Below are 15,993 nucleotides of genomic sequence, written 5' to 3'. Positions count from 1 at the left end.
TGACCTTGCTGTTGGGTGGCATGGTGCCCAGATGAGCTCGCTGCGTCCGCCTGATCGTCGGCGAAGTTGTTTTGAGCCCACGGATACATGATTGGAGAGGGAGCGAGTGCTCGTCAAGACGTTGCTTTCTCGCACGGGTCCCCACAGACGGCGCCAAAATGATACTGCTAATTATACGTAAGCAATATAGAATAAACCCGAGACCAATCAAAGCGAATAAATGTCTTTATTGATCACGGTAAAGGCCCTAAGTACAATCTACTTGGTTGCTCTGAGTGCCGACCCCGGTCGGGATTCTCTAACAACAACCTATCGATCGTCCAAAAAAGTCCTCTACACTGTAGCTACTGTGGGTATTTATAGCCGCTGTGCCTGGAGACATGACTCCGGTCGTTCGGCATGTTCTCCACGTAGCCACCACGTGTCATCCTCCCAGGTGCCCTGCCTGTCGTCGTAGAGAGCCGCCACGTGTCCTGTACCAGCTCTCCTGCCAAAGGGCTACCGCTCGGTGGTCGACACCATCACTCGGGCAACTCCCGGTCGGACCCCGACCGAGTTCTTCGCATGAAGCCCGACCTGTCACCTGCAAAGACAAAGAAGAAAAGAACAAAGACAACTCGGTCGAGGTAGAGCTTATGTCGGTCGGGATATTTCCTACCATTTATAAACATTGTAATTTCATTACAATATCATTAAAAAAAAAAATTAAGCACATCATATAACACAACAATTATCATTTATTTTCATTAAAAAAAAAAAAATGACCCCGTTTTGGACCATGGTTACAACACCATGGTCCACTCTACTGTATTAAGATTGATGACCTTCCCGTTACGCCCTTAGTTTCGCATTTTTGCCCCCCAATGGCTCCTTGCGCTCTTTCTCGTTTCCTTGGAGTTGAGGAGCTAATGATCCAAGTTCCGCAGCTAATTTGTCAAACAGTTACGGCGCGCCACTTGTGAAATTGCCTGTAAAATTTATTTCGCGTAGCAGAGATTTCGATTTCAGTTTTCTCAAGAAACTTGCAAGGAGATATTAATCAGGTAGGGATTGGGAATGGACAGCGACGAGGAGGATTTCGTCTTCTTCGGAAAGCCTATAGAGCGAGAGGAAGACGTCTCCAGCCGGAAGAAGAAGGCCGTCGCTGAGGCCTCCGGCCAATTGCGCAGCCTTCCAGTTTGGAAGCAAGAGGTAATTCCACCAAAGGCACTCATATAAGCTGTGTATGCGCAAACTCTACTGAGGTCTTGGGAGGAGTAGGATCCTATGTGTTTGTGAAATTGCGTATTGTGAGAGCTCAGTATATTACATCATTGAATAAGTTAATCTATTAAATGTTTCTTATATATGTATTATTGAGTGGATGTTTGTTTTCGTCAAGTTCGTATCGAGTAGAAATCTCAATGCCATCACCGGTGGCTAAATATTAGCTCTGAAGATTGCGTGCTGCTTGAACTGAACAATTTGATATAATTTGAATGATCTAGTGATGACTTTAAAGGAATTTGTGGCTTCTGAGCTGTTAAGAGAGTTTTCGATCCTGCGCACCTTGGATTTTTATGGCTGCTTCTAAACCTGTATATGCTACTCAAAATTTCTTATATCTTTTGTTTAGTTTCTTTTAGAACCACCATATTTGTTTCTATCTTCTTTTGTTCACATGCCTTGTTGTATTTAGAAATGAGCAAGAGTTTTGTCCTCTTTAATGCTGATAATTTTTGAATTCCAGGTCACGGATGAAGAGGGTAGAAGGAGATTTCATGGTGCATTTACTGGTGGTTATTCTGCAGGATATTACAATACAGTTGGCTCAAAAGAAGGTAGTTTGTTTTATAATTATTAGTTTGGTTCATATTTTATGCCTTGACATTACTTTTATTTGGTGTTTTATCACCATGGCATAGGATGGACTCCACAGTCATTTACATCGTCTCGGAAAAGCAGAGCTGAAATCAAGCAGCAGAGTATTTATAACTTTTTGGATGATGATGAGAAAGATGTATGTTTTCTTATTTTAGCATTCCTGGTTCTCTAAAGCAAGTTGAATGAGTTATTCTTTTACGGAGTATTTATGTTTTTAATATAAATAATTTGATAGGAAATGGAGGGCCACCTTGGGACTTCGTCACAGTACGATACATTTGGATTTACTGCTGCTGAACGTGCTCGTAAACAAGCTGAACAGGAGCAAAAGCAGAGGTTGCACATGCTATCTCATATCAAACAAATTTATTTTATATGTCATGTGTGTGTATATATATCAAATTATTAGATTTAGTAGATTTGTTTGAATATATTTATCCATACGAAGGAAACTGTTTGATATGTATACATAGTTTGATCAGCTATCATTAGTCACTAAACATTATACCATGTTCTGAGGAATTCGATCTCAATTTTGAGCATGTTTTATTTTCATGGTTTCTTAAGCATTTTATATGAAGTCTGTTCTCTTATTTTGGGAAGTGCAATCTGATTTAATTATTTCAGTGTAGGGGAATTTTCTCATTCAAAATTTAGTTTATTTTTAACTACTGCCATAATCTGAAACTCGGAATGCATTTTTCTCTGCCTTTGGCATGTGAATACTTTCATGAATTTGCAGTGGATCGGAACTTGCTTTCATCTAAGATCATGCCTATTGATTTTCTATTTATTCTTCTTTTTTACTCCCTGGAAATTCATTCTATTGCTTTTTTCTTTTAATGTCTGATCATCAAATTGTATGTTGCAGGCCATCAGTTATTCCCGGACCTGTTCCTGATGAGCTAGTAGTTTCAGCACCTGAGTCCATTGGTGTGTTTTGGTTGTATTGTGGAAATTATTCCATTTCTACTTACCCTTTTATTACCTTGTCTGCATGTGTGTTTGTTATTTGTCTTTAATAAGCATTTTTCTATTCCTGACCAGGAGCAAAGTTGCTGCTGAAGATGGGATGGCGGCATGGTCGTTCAGTCAAGGACTCGAATGCTGATTCACTCTATGGTATGTCTACACTCCTACCTGCAAGCCCTGCCTTTGTTTGTGTTGAGGTTAGCTCTTAGATGTTTGCGTGAGCATAATCATATATAACTTGCTGTACAAGGTGCCATTTTGGTTGGTGGTACAGTGTAGCACTGGTTCAAATAATTACAAGCTTACAAATGAAAGTAACCTAGAAAAAGAAAAGACATTATAATTCGGAATTTCAAAGCAAATTTGTATTCCTTATAGGCTTATATGTAAGGGCCTAAGGGGAAAACATTTTTTGTCCTTAAGTTATAAGAGAATAGTCAAATTGGTCCCTGATTAACAGCCAGATGCAAATGCTATCTCTGGTTTCTACCAAAAGGTAGCATATTTGTTCTTTGGATGATAAAGTGATAAATTGTCTTCCCTCTCATATGTATGGAATACAAATTTCTAGGTTAAATACACAATTTCTTTGACATTCCCAATGATAATTGATTTACAAATTTGGTTCTTGGCAGTTAAATGATTTTCCCCTTTATTTTTTATTTTTGTAAAATATATATATATTTTTAAAATTTTAAAATTTCTTCAAGTGACAAGATTGAATTTTCCTGTCGATGAAATCAAAGTTCAAAGTTGTGGACCTGTTTTAATTGTCTCTAGACTCTACTTCTACTAAATACTAATTGATGTTGTATAGGATTTACTCATTTACTATCCAATAAAACTCATCTCTCTCTCTCTCTCTCCCTCTCATTCTCTATCTTTTTACTGAAAAACAGATTCTGGAATTTATTTCTCAGTGATCCGAGCCCTAAATTTTCTTGACTGTGAAATGAAAATTGTGGAATTGATTTGATTCTCTTTAGGCTCAACTTCTAATAAGTGATGTTTCATTGGATGATCTATTGAATGCAACTTGTCTCTCTTTTGGTTCTTTCTTCAGAGGCTCGCAGAGTAGCAAGGAAAGCCTTTTTGGCACTTTCCTCTAATGATGCAAAAGGTCAACATGTGGGTTCTGAACAGTTTGAACATGATATCCATCCCATTGATCTGCCAGCTGATGATGATAGTCAGTTCTTTAAGAGCACACCGGTGCGTCTACCCCGTCTTAAATTAATGTTTTACTTTGTATTTTCTATGTCAACTTTTACTGCCCATTTATAGAGGCATAACTTTTGTTACTCTTATTATTGGATAATAGTTGGTAGATTTGGTCTTAATTTTCTTTAACATTGTATTATGGATAAAGGAAATTTATATGACTTGCTAGTTATCATTCTGTTGTTCCAAGAATTCTTTATTTAATCCTCCATGATTTCTCATAGCTGTATATAAGCTTGAAGATAGTTACCTGCTTGCTCCTTACAAAGAAGGGGAAAATGAAACCAAAAGTTCCTTTCTTCTTGGTCACAAACAATGAGTCAATGATTATGTAGAATATCTCTTCTTGTTTCTGCTTTAGATGATTCCTTATTTCTGTCACACTAAAACAATTATGGTTGTTAGTTTTACATCATGCATATTACTATTCCCTCCTTCCCTGCACCCCCTTCCCTCCCCTCCCCACCCACCCACACGAATTGATATCAGTAATGATATACTGAAGGCTGTCCTCATCCGCTCCTTTTCATTGTGTAGAATTTTGTTCTTAGTCCAAAACAAGACCTGCATGGCTTAGGCTATGATCCATTCAAACATGCTCCTGAATTTAGAGGTACTTCTTTTATTTGGTAAATATCTTTAATCTTAGAACATTTGCTTATAATTTGTCTGCACCTTGTTTGATTGTTTTATGTTTAGAAAAGAAGAGGTCACGTGTATCTGGGAAGAAGGACATTGGACGTCAAGGGCCCCTCTCAATGAAGGATAGTCTCTTTGGTTTTAAATGTAAGATTTTCATGAGTAATTGTGTGCTTGCATATTAGCATGTGCTATCCTTTTTCCTTGTTTTGCCTCTATAACTTGCTAGCTTAAATATATCAGCTGGAAGGGTTGCTCCTGGCTTTGGAATTGGGGCTCTTGAGGAATTGGATGTTGAAGATGAAGATGTGTATACCTCAGGTTGGTTTATTCTTCTTCAATGTGTGCACATGCTGTGCATGTGGAGCTAAGTCCTGAGTATATTATTTTAACCATTGGTAGACAATGCTACCTTATTTACTCCTTTCTTAAGATTTCATAGCTGTGCACGTGGAAGACTCCTGATTTTTATTCTAGAGAACCATTCCCATTTTAATGATTCTTGCCTTAGTTGAAGTATTACAGTTTCCATATTTACATGGCTAAAAATTTCTACAGGATGTTAGCCAGTGATATTTGGCAGTCCATATTGATGAACTTAACTGAATAAAATGATGGACCATTTTCTAGGTTTCTTAGGTGACTGACAGTCTGGGTACTCATCAGAGTGAGAATAAATGGGTTTTCTAACTAAAATTTATAGGCATTAGGTGTGATATGCACTGTAATACGGAGTATATTTTTGCTTGGTTAGGCAGTAGGTTTGATGTGTCCTAAAAAATAACCTTTTCTGGTCTATCTGCAATTTTAGAGTGTTCTATGATATGGATTTATCGAGATGTTGCTTCTCTTGTTCATTGAAAATGTCATTGACTGGTATGGTCCACATGGTGTACACTATTAAAGATTGTCTGTGCTTCTACCTGGTGCATCATTTGGAGGGGTTTCATACTCATTGAGAGAGTTACTTTGTCTAATTAATGCTTTTAATCAGGTTTTGAAATCGAAGGTTCATATGTTGAAGAAGTTGAGGAGCCTCCATTACCAACAAAGGAGAATGTAAAGATGTTGGATAATAAAAAACATGATGTTCTGCCTGGTTTTAAGGCTGCCTCGAATTCTGAATATCAATTAGAAAGGTAATTATCCATTTGCCTTCATTGAGACAAAGTTCATTGGCAGCCCCTCCTGGGGGAAAATTTATATTGTTCTTCATTGCAATAGCTACATGCAAATAAAAAATTGAATACAAGTATGATTTCATCCCTAGAAATTGAACTTAAGAGTAATGTCAAGAATTCTACTCAAATCAATAAGTATTTGTTTCTTCTGGTCTTCAAGCCCAAAAGTTGTTACTATCCTGATGAATTTAACCTGAGCAAGACGCCATGCATTGAAAAGTGCTTGTAATGGTACTATGGAAGTAAACATTAAAGAAATAAAACAGATGTAATAATAACATAGGAGGTTGAATTACCATGTGGCTCAGCTATCAACTTTTTTTGCATGTAAGAGCTGAGTGATTTCTGTTTTGGCTGACTAATATAAGAATTCATCTTATTGCCAAGAGCCATCCATTATGAGTTTGTCTAAAGAGCACTATTTCATTTTGTAGTTGTACATAGAATATATTTCAATTCTTGATTTGGTATTGTAGGTTATATATTTTTTGTTCAGACACTGAAATTGCATACATTCCATTTCTTTGGTGCTAAAAGAAATATATTATTAAAATGTCAGATTTGATCCTCCAGTGGTTCCAAAAGATTTTGTCCCCTTTCACAAGTTTACAGCTCCTCTTGAAGTCAACAGTAGAGTTGCTGAATCTCCACCCCCAGAGGTTCCACCTCCAGAGGATAAGAACCTTAGAATCTTAATTGAAGGTTTAGCAAGTTTAGTAGCTCGTGCTGGTAAACTATTTGAGGATCTTTCTCGGGAAAAAAATCAGTCAAACCCTTTGTTTGGTTTCCTTACTGGAGGGAGTGGCCATGAATATTATTCAAGGAGACTTTGGGAGGAGAGACAGAAGCATACTGGTCAAACAGGAAAGCATTTGGAAGGCAAAATACAACAAAATTCTCAGATGACAGCAGAGAGCCGTGGAAAAATTTTAGGGGAGAAGCCTCTAGAAAGAAGCTTGAGAGAGGCGAGCTCCACTGTAACTCCTGCTGATGCCATCAATTTCCAGTCCAGTCTCAAGGAAACATTTACTAAGTCTTCCCCAATGGTGAGTACTTTCAAATATCTCTTTACCCAACTTCTAGGTTGATATTCTAACATGGTGAATCTTATACTAGATTCTTTTGATAAGGTAGCATCATCTTTCTGTTTGCAAATATATACATGCATGTCAATTGGAAATAGTTTGATAGATTCATAAACTCCCCTATGCCTTGTACCAACTTTTCTTTACATGAAAAGAATAAAACTCTCAAATGTCAATACTAGACCCTCAACATCTATACTAATCTCTTGGAGAAAGACCATGTATGTTTCTTTTTGCAAAAACCACATCAAGCACAGAGGAACTGCCTCCTGAGATTGTTTGTATCACATGACAGGCTCTCCAAATGAAAAAGAACCCTTTGTGCCTGTAAATGTTTGGAACTCAAAACTGCATGGCATTGTGAGCAGATAATTTCTTCTCACCTGCACACATAACACATCTTCTGCAGCCTTTTCATTTTATCTGCATCAAAATGTAGCTATGACTTGTGAACAGCTGTCCAACCCTCTTGGGAGCTTTGGTGTTCTAATTGTTCACTGATTTGATTCTAAGAGAGCTTCTAATAAAAATGTTGCCTTTTCTATAACCTAAGCAATATAGCATTGGAGTATTGGACCAAAAATAAATTCTTGTCCTGGTTTCTAACCTTGACTCTTATCCAAATTGAAACTGGCTCTCTCCATTTTTTTAAAATTTAATTTAAAAAAAAAATGTTTTCACCAGCCAAACCCATGCAGGCAGGTTAAGGTTTATCACATGTCTAGTTATTCCACTGGCATCCTTCCATTACTGTCTGGCAATAATTGTCCATTCTGTTTTATTAAATCTTCAAAACATGATATATTCCATACCACCTCAACACTATATTAACTGGATTGTAGTACATGTCAAGATTGTGTTGAATTGTATGATTGAACTGGTTTCCAGATAAAGTTTCAGGATGAACAACAGTGTCATGTACTCATGTTCTTTTTTACCTATGATTTACTTTAGCAGTGTTATCTATGCTTTTAAAATGCATAAAAAACTGACATTTGATTTAGTTTGAAATATGAAGCCTCAAGACATTGCATCTGCAAACTTCCTCACTTCTCCCCTTTTTGACTAAATTGTTTTTAGTTGTTCTAAGTTTGAATAAATGAATTCAGCTTATTAATAGACAGTACTTGATTAAATAGACACCAAAAAGGTTGTTCAGAGCTCCTTTTTAGTATGTCACAAAATGTTGTCCAATTTCCTAAACAAGTGCCAAAAGCAGTTCTAATTTCCTATATTATCCTTTTGAATTCATTACGAAAATTGTACTTTATGTAATGTCATCATATGCGTCGTTCCTTTTCATTGGCAATAGAATACATCATGTACTCTTCTCCGTTTCCTTAACTCCATTCTTACCAAACTCCATGGAATTTATATTCCATGGTTTGGTTTGGAATTGCAATTCCCTCCAACTCTCCAACCATGGAATTGCAATTCCATAGCTTGTGGAATTGTAATTCAACAATGAATTACTATTTTGCCCTTATTATTTATATTACTCTGTATTATTATACAAGGGCATTTTAGTCTTTATTCACTTCTTCCCTTTCAATTCCCAGTATTTCTTTTCCTGCCTACCAAACAATGTAATTTGAATTCCCACCTTATTCTTTTCCCACGGAATTACAATTCCTTTCCCCCCTAATTCCCTCCTTCCAACCAAACGCCTTGTAAAATCTATATCTACAGTAAACCGGAAAACAAATTTGGGATGGATTGATGAATTTTAATGTGCTGCACCTAGTAAGCTTGAGTTCTTTAGCCTTGTTTTTTCTGGGTTTGATCTTCACTGCTTTAGAAGGTTTTGCTTTTCATAGCATTGTTTCAACATCCAAAGAATGTTAGGTTCTAGATTATTGATTCTTAATATCATCTCTAGACTGAGATGCCTGAAGCTGGAAAACCTTTCCGAGATGATCCTGCAAAACAAGAAAGATTTGAACAGTTCTTGAAGGAGAAATATCAAGGAGGTCTTCGCCCTAAAGATTCAGGAGGATCTAGTACATTGTCAGAAGCGGCTCGTGCTCGTGAAAGGTTAGAATTTGAGGCTGTCGCTGAGGCTATACAGAAAGGGAAATGGGGGACAGAAAGCAAACCCCCAAATGAGTTGTTTTCAGATACACTAGCTGTAGCAGCGTCCAGATTCACTTCTAGCACAGTCGAGGTATGCATTACAGTATCTAGGCTTGCAAAATGAAATGTTTACAGTTCAAACTCAGTGATTCTTAACATCTCATTTCTGTCACAGAACACTAAAGTTGATCGTGATGAGGAATTAACTAAAAAGAAATTGTATCCTAAAAGGGAAGAGTTTCAGTGGCGTCCTTCACCTATTCTGTGCAAGCGTTTTGATCTAATTGACCCCTACATGGGCAAGGTAACGATATTTTCATTATTTTGTTCATAACTTGTTTATATATTAATATGATATGAAATATAGGGAACAATAGTTATATGGTGGACCAGGGTGCATGTAGCAACATGCACCCAAACACACCCCTATTTTTTCTCCTTATACATTTTTTTCAGCTTAAATTTATTTTTATCTTTTTCTTTTTGTACAAATATAGTTAATGTATAAAAAAATATATCATTAAAAAGCTCTAATTGATATCTTTTAAATGACACCATATTGATATATTTTATTTTTTATTTTTTATTTTTTAAATTCTTAGGTATATAAAGCCATTACTTTAGTGTAATGTTTATGTACATTAAGCTTTGGTTTTATGAACATATAGAAGGAACATTATAAACATACTATAAACTGAACGAAAATAAATATGATGTACATTTAGTTTTGTGTTTATGGACATAAAGGTTTTGGTTTATGGATAGAACAAATATTATGAACATAATACTGAATGATGTTATTAAATATGATGTACTACTTGACACTTAATATAAAATGACGTCATTTTGGATCAAGGTCCACCATGTAAGGTGGACCCTGGTCCACGATATAATTTGCCTATAAGGAACAATCCCCCTCTTTCTCTGTTGCGCAGGCAGCCTATGGAGGAATAAAACTGTTTGGATTATTTTGTGAAGTTTGAATTTTGGCTTTAAGAAACTAATACACAGTCCTGCTAGTAGTTTGGGCTTGATCCCAATTGGAAAGATGAGAGGATGTGTGTTTATATATTTTCGTCACTACATTACTTGTCTAGTCCAACACTTGGTACATTTGTAAAATCTTATTTTCTGACTTAGTGTAATATGCTTTTCTGTGTTATGTCTAATGAATTGTGATAAGCTCTATATTATCTTCTGCAGCCACCACCAGCTCCACGTGCAAGGAGTAAAATGGATTCTCTTATATTCATGACAGATTCTGTTAAAAGTGCTAAGGTGGAGGAGTTTGTTACTGATAGTAGACTATTTTCTGTTCCTGAGGCCAGTCAAGAGGAAATAAGAACTCAAAAAGAGATTGAGGCTGAGATAGAAGTTGAAAATGTTGAAAGGCCTGTTGACTTATACAAGGTAATATATCAATGGTATTTTCAGATAATCTGCCCTTAAGAGCACTCTCATCCCTTAAAAGAGGTTGGGAGTTCGAACCCCCTCTCGTATGTAAAAACCAATTTGGCCAGCACTTTGCCCCTTAATTGGGCCGGCCCGATGCAATTGGGGATTAGTCTGAGTATGGTACGGACTTAAAGGTGCTTCCTACAGTTAGGGTCTGCTCAAGACACCTCATGGCCTGACAAAAAGAATTGTATTTTCAGATAATCTGCCCTTATTGTTTAGACTATACTTAATCTACTGAGCAGATATTGTTGAGTTGGTTTTTCCATTTGCTTTGTTGTTATTCTATATTCTAAATGAAGGCTAGTAGTATTCTAATATTTGATTGCTTTTCTTTTCTTTTCTTTTTTAGGCTATATTTTCTGATGATTCAGATGATGAGGAAATTATGAATCACACCCAAGCGAAGGATCCTGAGAAGAAGGTTGAGGCTGCTAATACAACTCTAAATCGAATAATTGCTGGTGACTTCTTAGAATCATTGGGTAAAGAGTTAGGCCTAGAAGTTCCCCCAGATGTACCTTTCCCAGAAACCAAAGCTAGCACTACAGACAAGGGGACCTTCAATGCAGAAAGAGCCATTGGGAATAAAACATCTTCTGCTGATAATGCTAGAAATGTTGAAGCAATGCCGGATAAACCTCATCTGCAGGAGATCCTTCAAGGGGATAGGTTGAAGTCAGGAGGAGGAACAGTGGATTTCATATCTCGTAGGAATGATAGCCGAACAGTTAGTTCTGGGTACTATGGGAGCGACATGAACAGAAATATTCCACAAAAGGAAAAAGGTCAAACTGATATAAACACAAAATCTGAAGCTAGTCAGCGTGATGATTGGAGCAGTAATTCGTCAGAGGAAAACAGAAGTAGAAAACGCAAGCATAATCGGCAGAGAACAAGTGACAGTTCAGATAGTGATTCATCTGACGACTATAGAGATCGGGGTCATGAAAAATCTAAAAGAGAAAAGAATCGATCATCAAGGCATAGAAGTAGTAGCAAGAGACACTCAAAGCATCGGAGGCGGGGCTCTCCCAGCAGCAGATCTTCTCATCATCATTCTGGGAAAGAACGTGGAGAATCCCGAAGGACGAAACACAAACATAAAGAGTAGGGGAAGTGGGGTTTATATTGCCAGAGTGCTGTGTGATCAGAGGGTTCCCCATTGAAGGTCCTATAGCAGTATCTGCTCTTCAACAGCAGATCAGTCCATTTTGGGTGGTGGATTGCAAGTGATGTGGGCGGTGGGTTATTATCGCTATTTTATAAGAAAAAAAAATGGCATTTTATTTTATGTTTGAAGTTATAATTTCAGGTTAGACTTACAAGTTACAAACTTGCTCCTAACAGGACAGTGAAAAAGTAAAAGGTCCGTCGTGAATGCTATTCAATCTTCATCAGCACTATGGATGAATACAATATATACTACTACCTATTCCTGACTGCCATAAACTTTTCGAACTAGTTTATTTCATTTTTGCCTTTTGACTGTAATGACAGTTTTACATTTTCTTTTTAGTACACTATTGACTCCATTATAATGTAGTATCTGTACATACTTTCTCAACCTGCTGAATCACAAAGAGTTGTTACCACCTTTACTGAGGGATCGAACCCATGACTTCCCAATTGAAAAAACTACTTCGTTCCACTAGAACATAACATCTGGTTTTATTCTTAGAATTTGATCAAAATCTTGATTTCAAGGGAGTTAAATGACAATCTAAATCTGGGGATATGATTGCAATTTGCAAGCAGGATAGTATTATATATAATCACATCACAAGCTTGATAGATGAAACCCAATTACACAGTACATGATTTGAAATGGCTTAAAAAGGATGAACCACAAGCAGAACAGCCACTGGATATAATTAACATAACCATAATAGTAGAGATTAAGAAGGTGAAAGTGAGGATTGGCAGCCAAAGTTTGGTTAGTATTATTATGTAGTATACAAAACAAAACAAAAGGCTTCCCCAAATTTGACAAAAAGGTTATGAAACTGGGAGTCCTAGATGCCCAGCAGCTGACTTAGCCATAATAGCCGCGAATTCCGTGAAGTCGATAACGCCGTCACCGTCAGTGTCGGCCTCCCGGATCATCTCCGTGAGCTCACGGTAAGACAACGGCTGCCCTATTTTGGCCATAGATCCCGCCAGCTCCGCCGGAGTGATGTAGCCGTTACCGTCACGGTCAAAGGAACGGAACACCTCGAGGAACTGATGTTGGTTGACCAGGATTTGGTCGTCCATGTCGGGTAAGATGGCCCCCACCAGCTCCTCGAACTCCACGGTGCCGTTGCCGTTGGCGTCCATGTTCGCTAACAGCGCGTGGATCTGGTCTCCCGACGGCTTCAGACCTAGTGAACGCAGCAGAGCCGCGAGCTCTAACAAGGTTAAGCTCCCGTCGGAATCCATGTCGAATCTTGAGAATATCTCTTTCAATTCCTCCCGCTGATCCACGTTCAGATCCACTTTCAGATCCACAGACGCCATCTCAATCTAACTGGATCGAATAAATATATACCACCGCCCGCCCCCTTTCTAATATTGGCGAAAGAACAAGTTTTATGATATGGATGGATAAACGCGTGCGCGCTACATAAAACCGATAGAGATAGTGGTGGCGGCACGGAGCCGGCGGGTTGTGTGATAGGGAGGATGGGGGAGGTGAGGGGTTTTTAATGCGGTTTTGAACTTGGAAGGAAGGGGTAAAGATGGGTAGTAGTTTGTGTTTGTTATATTTGTGAGGAGGCGTTCATGGAAGAATTTTTCAAAATTGGAATTTTTTAAGTAGTAATGAATTTTGCAATAAAGAAATGGCGTCGCGTCGGACCGTTGGACCGTCGGTGCATTAATTTTCTGGATGGCTTACCTGTAAACCGTATACACTGTACCATGCCAATATGCCAATATGCCAATATGCCATTGCTCGCTTCGCTTCTTCGAATCCTCCGCAAAGTCAATGTGTTTCATGGGGCCCCGCTTCTAACTTCATTTGAAAAGTATTACTCCACACTCGGTTCACATTGAAGGAAAATTTCAAGGTACAAGCTTAACTCAATGGTTCAATAGATTATATTTGAGAGATAGATTAATGTTTGAATCTTGGCGACGATAATATGAGGATTATGTTTAAAATGGATAGATTTTTTGTATACACTGACATTTAGCATGGTCTGTTGAACTATTAAGTCGTTGTAACATTCTCTCAAATGTTCCGTCGAGTTGGGTTGCGTGGGGCAATCATTATTGTGTGGACCATGGTCTATACAAGTTGTGTGGACCATATTTTGTATACTGTAAAATAATGTACATTCAATACAAAAATAATGTACATTCAGTACAAAAATAATGTACATTGTATTCAGGGGATGTACATTATTTTTGTATTGAGTGTACATTATATTGTATATTGTATATTCAGTACAAAACTAATGTACATTTAGTGTATTAAAATTTAAAATTGTACTTTTTGTTATAATCCACGTAACATTGTGTGGACCATGGTCCACACAATAATTTGCCTGCGTGGGGCCATTGGGTTGGAGATTCAACTTCTGGGAGAAGAAGGAAAATTTTAAAATACTAAGGACCTTGTGGTCCAATGGTACCAAGTTGTTGCAGTAGATGCGGTATTGACTTTTTGTGCTTTATTTGGTTGAGAAAGTAGTTGTGAACAAATATTACATTGTAATAGAGTCAGTAATATTCAAAAAAATTGAAAATTTCAAGATGTCAAAAATAATGACTTACTTTAAATTAAAAACAAAGTATTCTACAAATACTCACATTCTATACTCTCATGTGTCATGTTTTGATTGCTTAATATAAGAGGAACATGATATTTATCAGGTACTTATTTTTTTTTTCTTCTAATAAAATTTATTTAAACACTTATTATGAGGGAAAAAGTTGGGAGTAGATTTTGGAGTCTAAATAATTTTTCGATAAAAATAATCAATAAATGTATGTATGTTTTACATATGACATGTAATATATTTTAACTAAAAATAAATATACATTTCACATAAAATGTTCTCGCATAAAACTTGACTTATTCGATTGAGTAATCTATATCTATATATATATATATATAACTAAAATTCTCCTAGCCAAAATTTCTCCCCAAAACTTAGGGGTATTTATGTAATATAATAATAATAATAATAATAATAATAATAATAATAATAATAATGTTATTACCTTAAATAAATAAATTTTTATCCTTTCCTTTTGAATTAATATTTTCTACCTATAAATACAAATTAGTATTTTCTACCTTAAATAAATAAATTATTTTGCCTAATTTATATTATATTCTTTAAGCTACAAGTTTGACCTGATATCTTCCTAACCCATTTTATTGTATTGAGCTTGGGTACACACAATTCCAAATAAATACATTAGGAATAATAATTATATTAGTAATATATTATTAATTAAATAATTAGGGGAAATGATGGTTAGAACAGTGTACTTAACGTATAGGTTACTCATATAATAGGTAGTAATTAAGGTGATTATTGTTAATTAAGCTAATTAGTGTGTAGTATATGTACATATGGAATGCTGTGCTAATTACTGTGTAGTATATGTATATGGAATGCCGTGTGAAATTAAAAGTTTTTACCTTTCTTCAAATCTCTTACCATTTTATAATTTTAATACTAAGTTCTTTTGATCTTATTTATTGTGTATAAATACACCTTACATGATCATATACAATCCATCAACTTCACCTACAATCCCAACTAAACTTAATTATTTTATTGACTTTTGCTAATTATCCTGTGATCTTCCACAGTTGAGGTTGATACGTGATTTGCACAGGTGAGGTTTTCATTATCTTAGATTCATTTTTCTTTCTTTCTTTTTGGTTTTTTTTTTCTTTGTATTTTCCGATTTTTAAATAAGAAAAGTGGTTCCTAAGACAAAATGTTGATATATTTTTGTTTGTTTGTTTGTTTGTTTGTTTTTGTGGAGAAGATACGGATCTATAAAGATTGATCGGGAAGTAATAGAGTTCCTTGCTCATCAAGTGGATAAAGTTTGAAGAGGGACGAATTCTCTTTATATGTAAACAGATACAAAGGGAAGCATGATAAGAATACACTAAAAACCAAAATAAAATTCAAAGCATTTTTTTAGTTCTCCATCTCATCATTTCTTTCTTTTCGTATTAATTTTCTACCTTTTTCTAACTATATTCCCCCATACTTCAATATGTTTTGCAGTTTATATCGCCTGGTATGAGCTTTAAGATACTTAAGGAGGCTTTGCTTCAACAAAAGGAAATTGAGGAGGAAGATGCTTGGTAACAGAACCCTAATGGTTTAGTTTTTATGGAAGAGCGCAGAGATGCGATCGAGGATGATAATGACAGTGATTTTGATAATTTTGTAATATTTTATGAAACTTAGAGTTAGTATGTTAACTTTGAAATTTGTACATGTCATTCAAGTTTCTATATTTTTTTTAATAAGCAGCGTTAAGAGTTT

General features: G+C 36.2%; 2 protein-coding genes across 5 annotated transcripts in view; one reads left to right on the top strand and one right to left on the bottom strand.

Annotated features, from left to right (window-relative positions):
* The first annotated feature begins 832 nt into the window (after positions 1–832).
* The window catches only part of LOC109184155 (G patch domain-containing protein TGH), a 31,376-nt gene continuing 16,215 nt past the window's right edge, over positions 833–15,993 (top strand). The window contains exons 1-17 of one of the 4 annotated variants that reach the window (XR_002054716.1): positions 833–1,191; positions 1,730–1,820; positions 1,905–1,999; positions 2,099–2,199; positions 2,735–2,796; positions 2,911–2,985; positions 3,899–4,047; positions 4,594–4,669; positions 4,756–4,842; positions 4,939–5,016; positions 5,690–5,834; positions 6,436–6,922; positions 8,841–9,125; positions 9,210–9,338; positions 10,238–10,444; positions 10,842–11,733; positions 14,963–14,968. Coding sequence is in view for 1 of the 4 variants with exons in the window: in XM_019334196.1 (XP_019189741.1) it covers positions 1,057–1,191; positions 1,730–1,820; positions 1,905–1,999; positions 2,099–2,199; positions 2,735–2,796; positions 2,911–2,985; positions 3,899–4,047; positions 4,594–4,669; positions 4,756–4,842; positions 4,939–5,016; positions 5,690–5,834; positions 6,436–6,922; positions 8,841–9,125; positions 9,210–9,338; positions 10,238–10,444; positions 10,842–11,603 (2,964 nt within the window). In the remaining 3 variants the exon portion in view is untranslated. The other 3 variants (XR_002054717.1, XR_002054715.1, XM_019334196.1) reach the window with 3 other exon arrangements.
* On the bottom strand, positions 12,228–14,784 carry LOC109184157 (probable calcium-binding protein CML15). The gene is made up of 2 exons (XM_019334199.1): positions 14,775–14,784; positions 12,228–12,994 (listed from the first exon to the last, which is right to left on the bottom strand). The coding sequence occupies exon 2, from the start codon at positions 12,986–12,988 to the stop codon at positions 12,488–12,490; it is 501 nt and encodes a 166-aa protein (XP_019189744.1). The 5' UTR covers positions 12,989–12,994; positions 14,775–14,784; the 3' UTR covers positions 12,228–12,487.

This window comes from Ipomoea nil, unplaced genomic scaffold (genome assembly GCF_001879475.1).
Source record: "Ipomoea nil cultivar Tokyo-kokei standard unplaced genomic scaffold, Asagao_1.1 scaffold1250, whole genome shotgun sequence".
Lineage (NCBI taxonomy): Eukaryota > Viridiplantae > Streptophyta > Magnoliopsida > Solanales > Convolvulaceae > Ipomoea > Ipomoea nil.
Note: the sequence above shows the minus strand (reverse complement) of the source record. Positions and strands in the feature narration are given on the sequence as shown.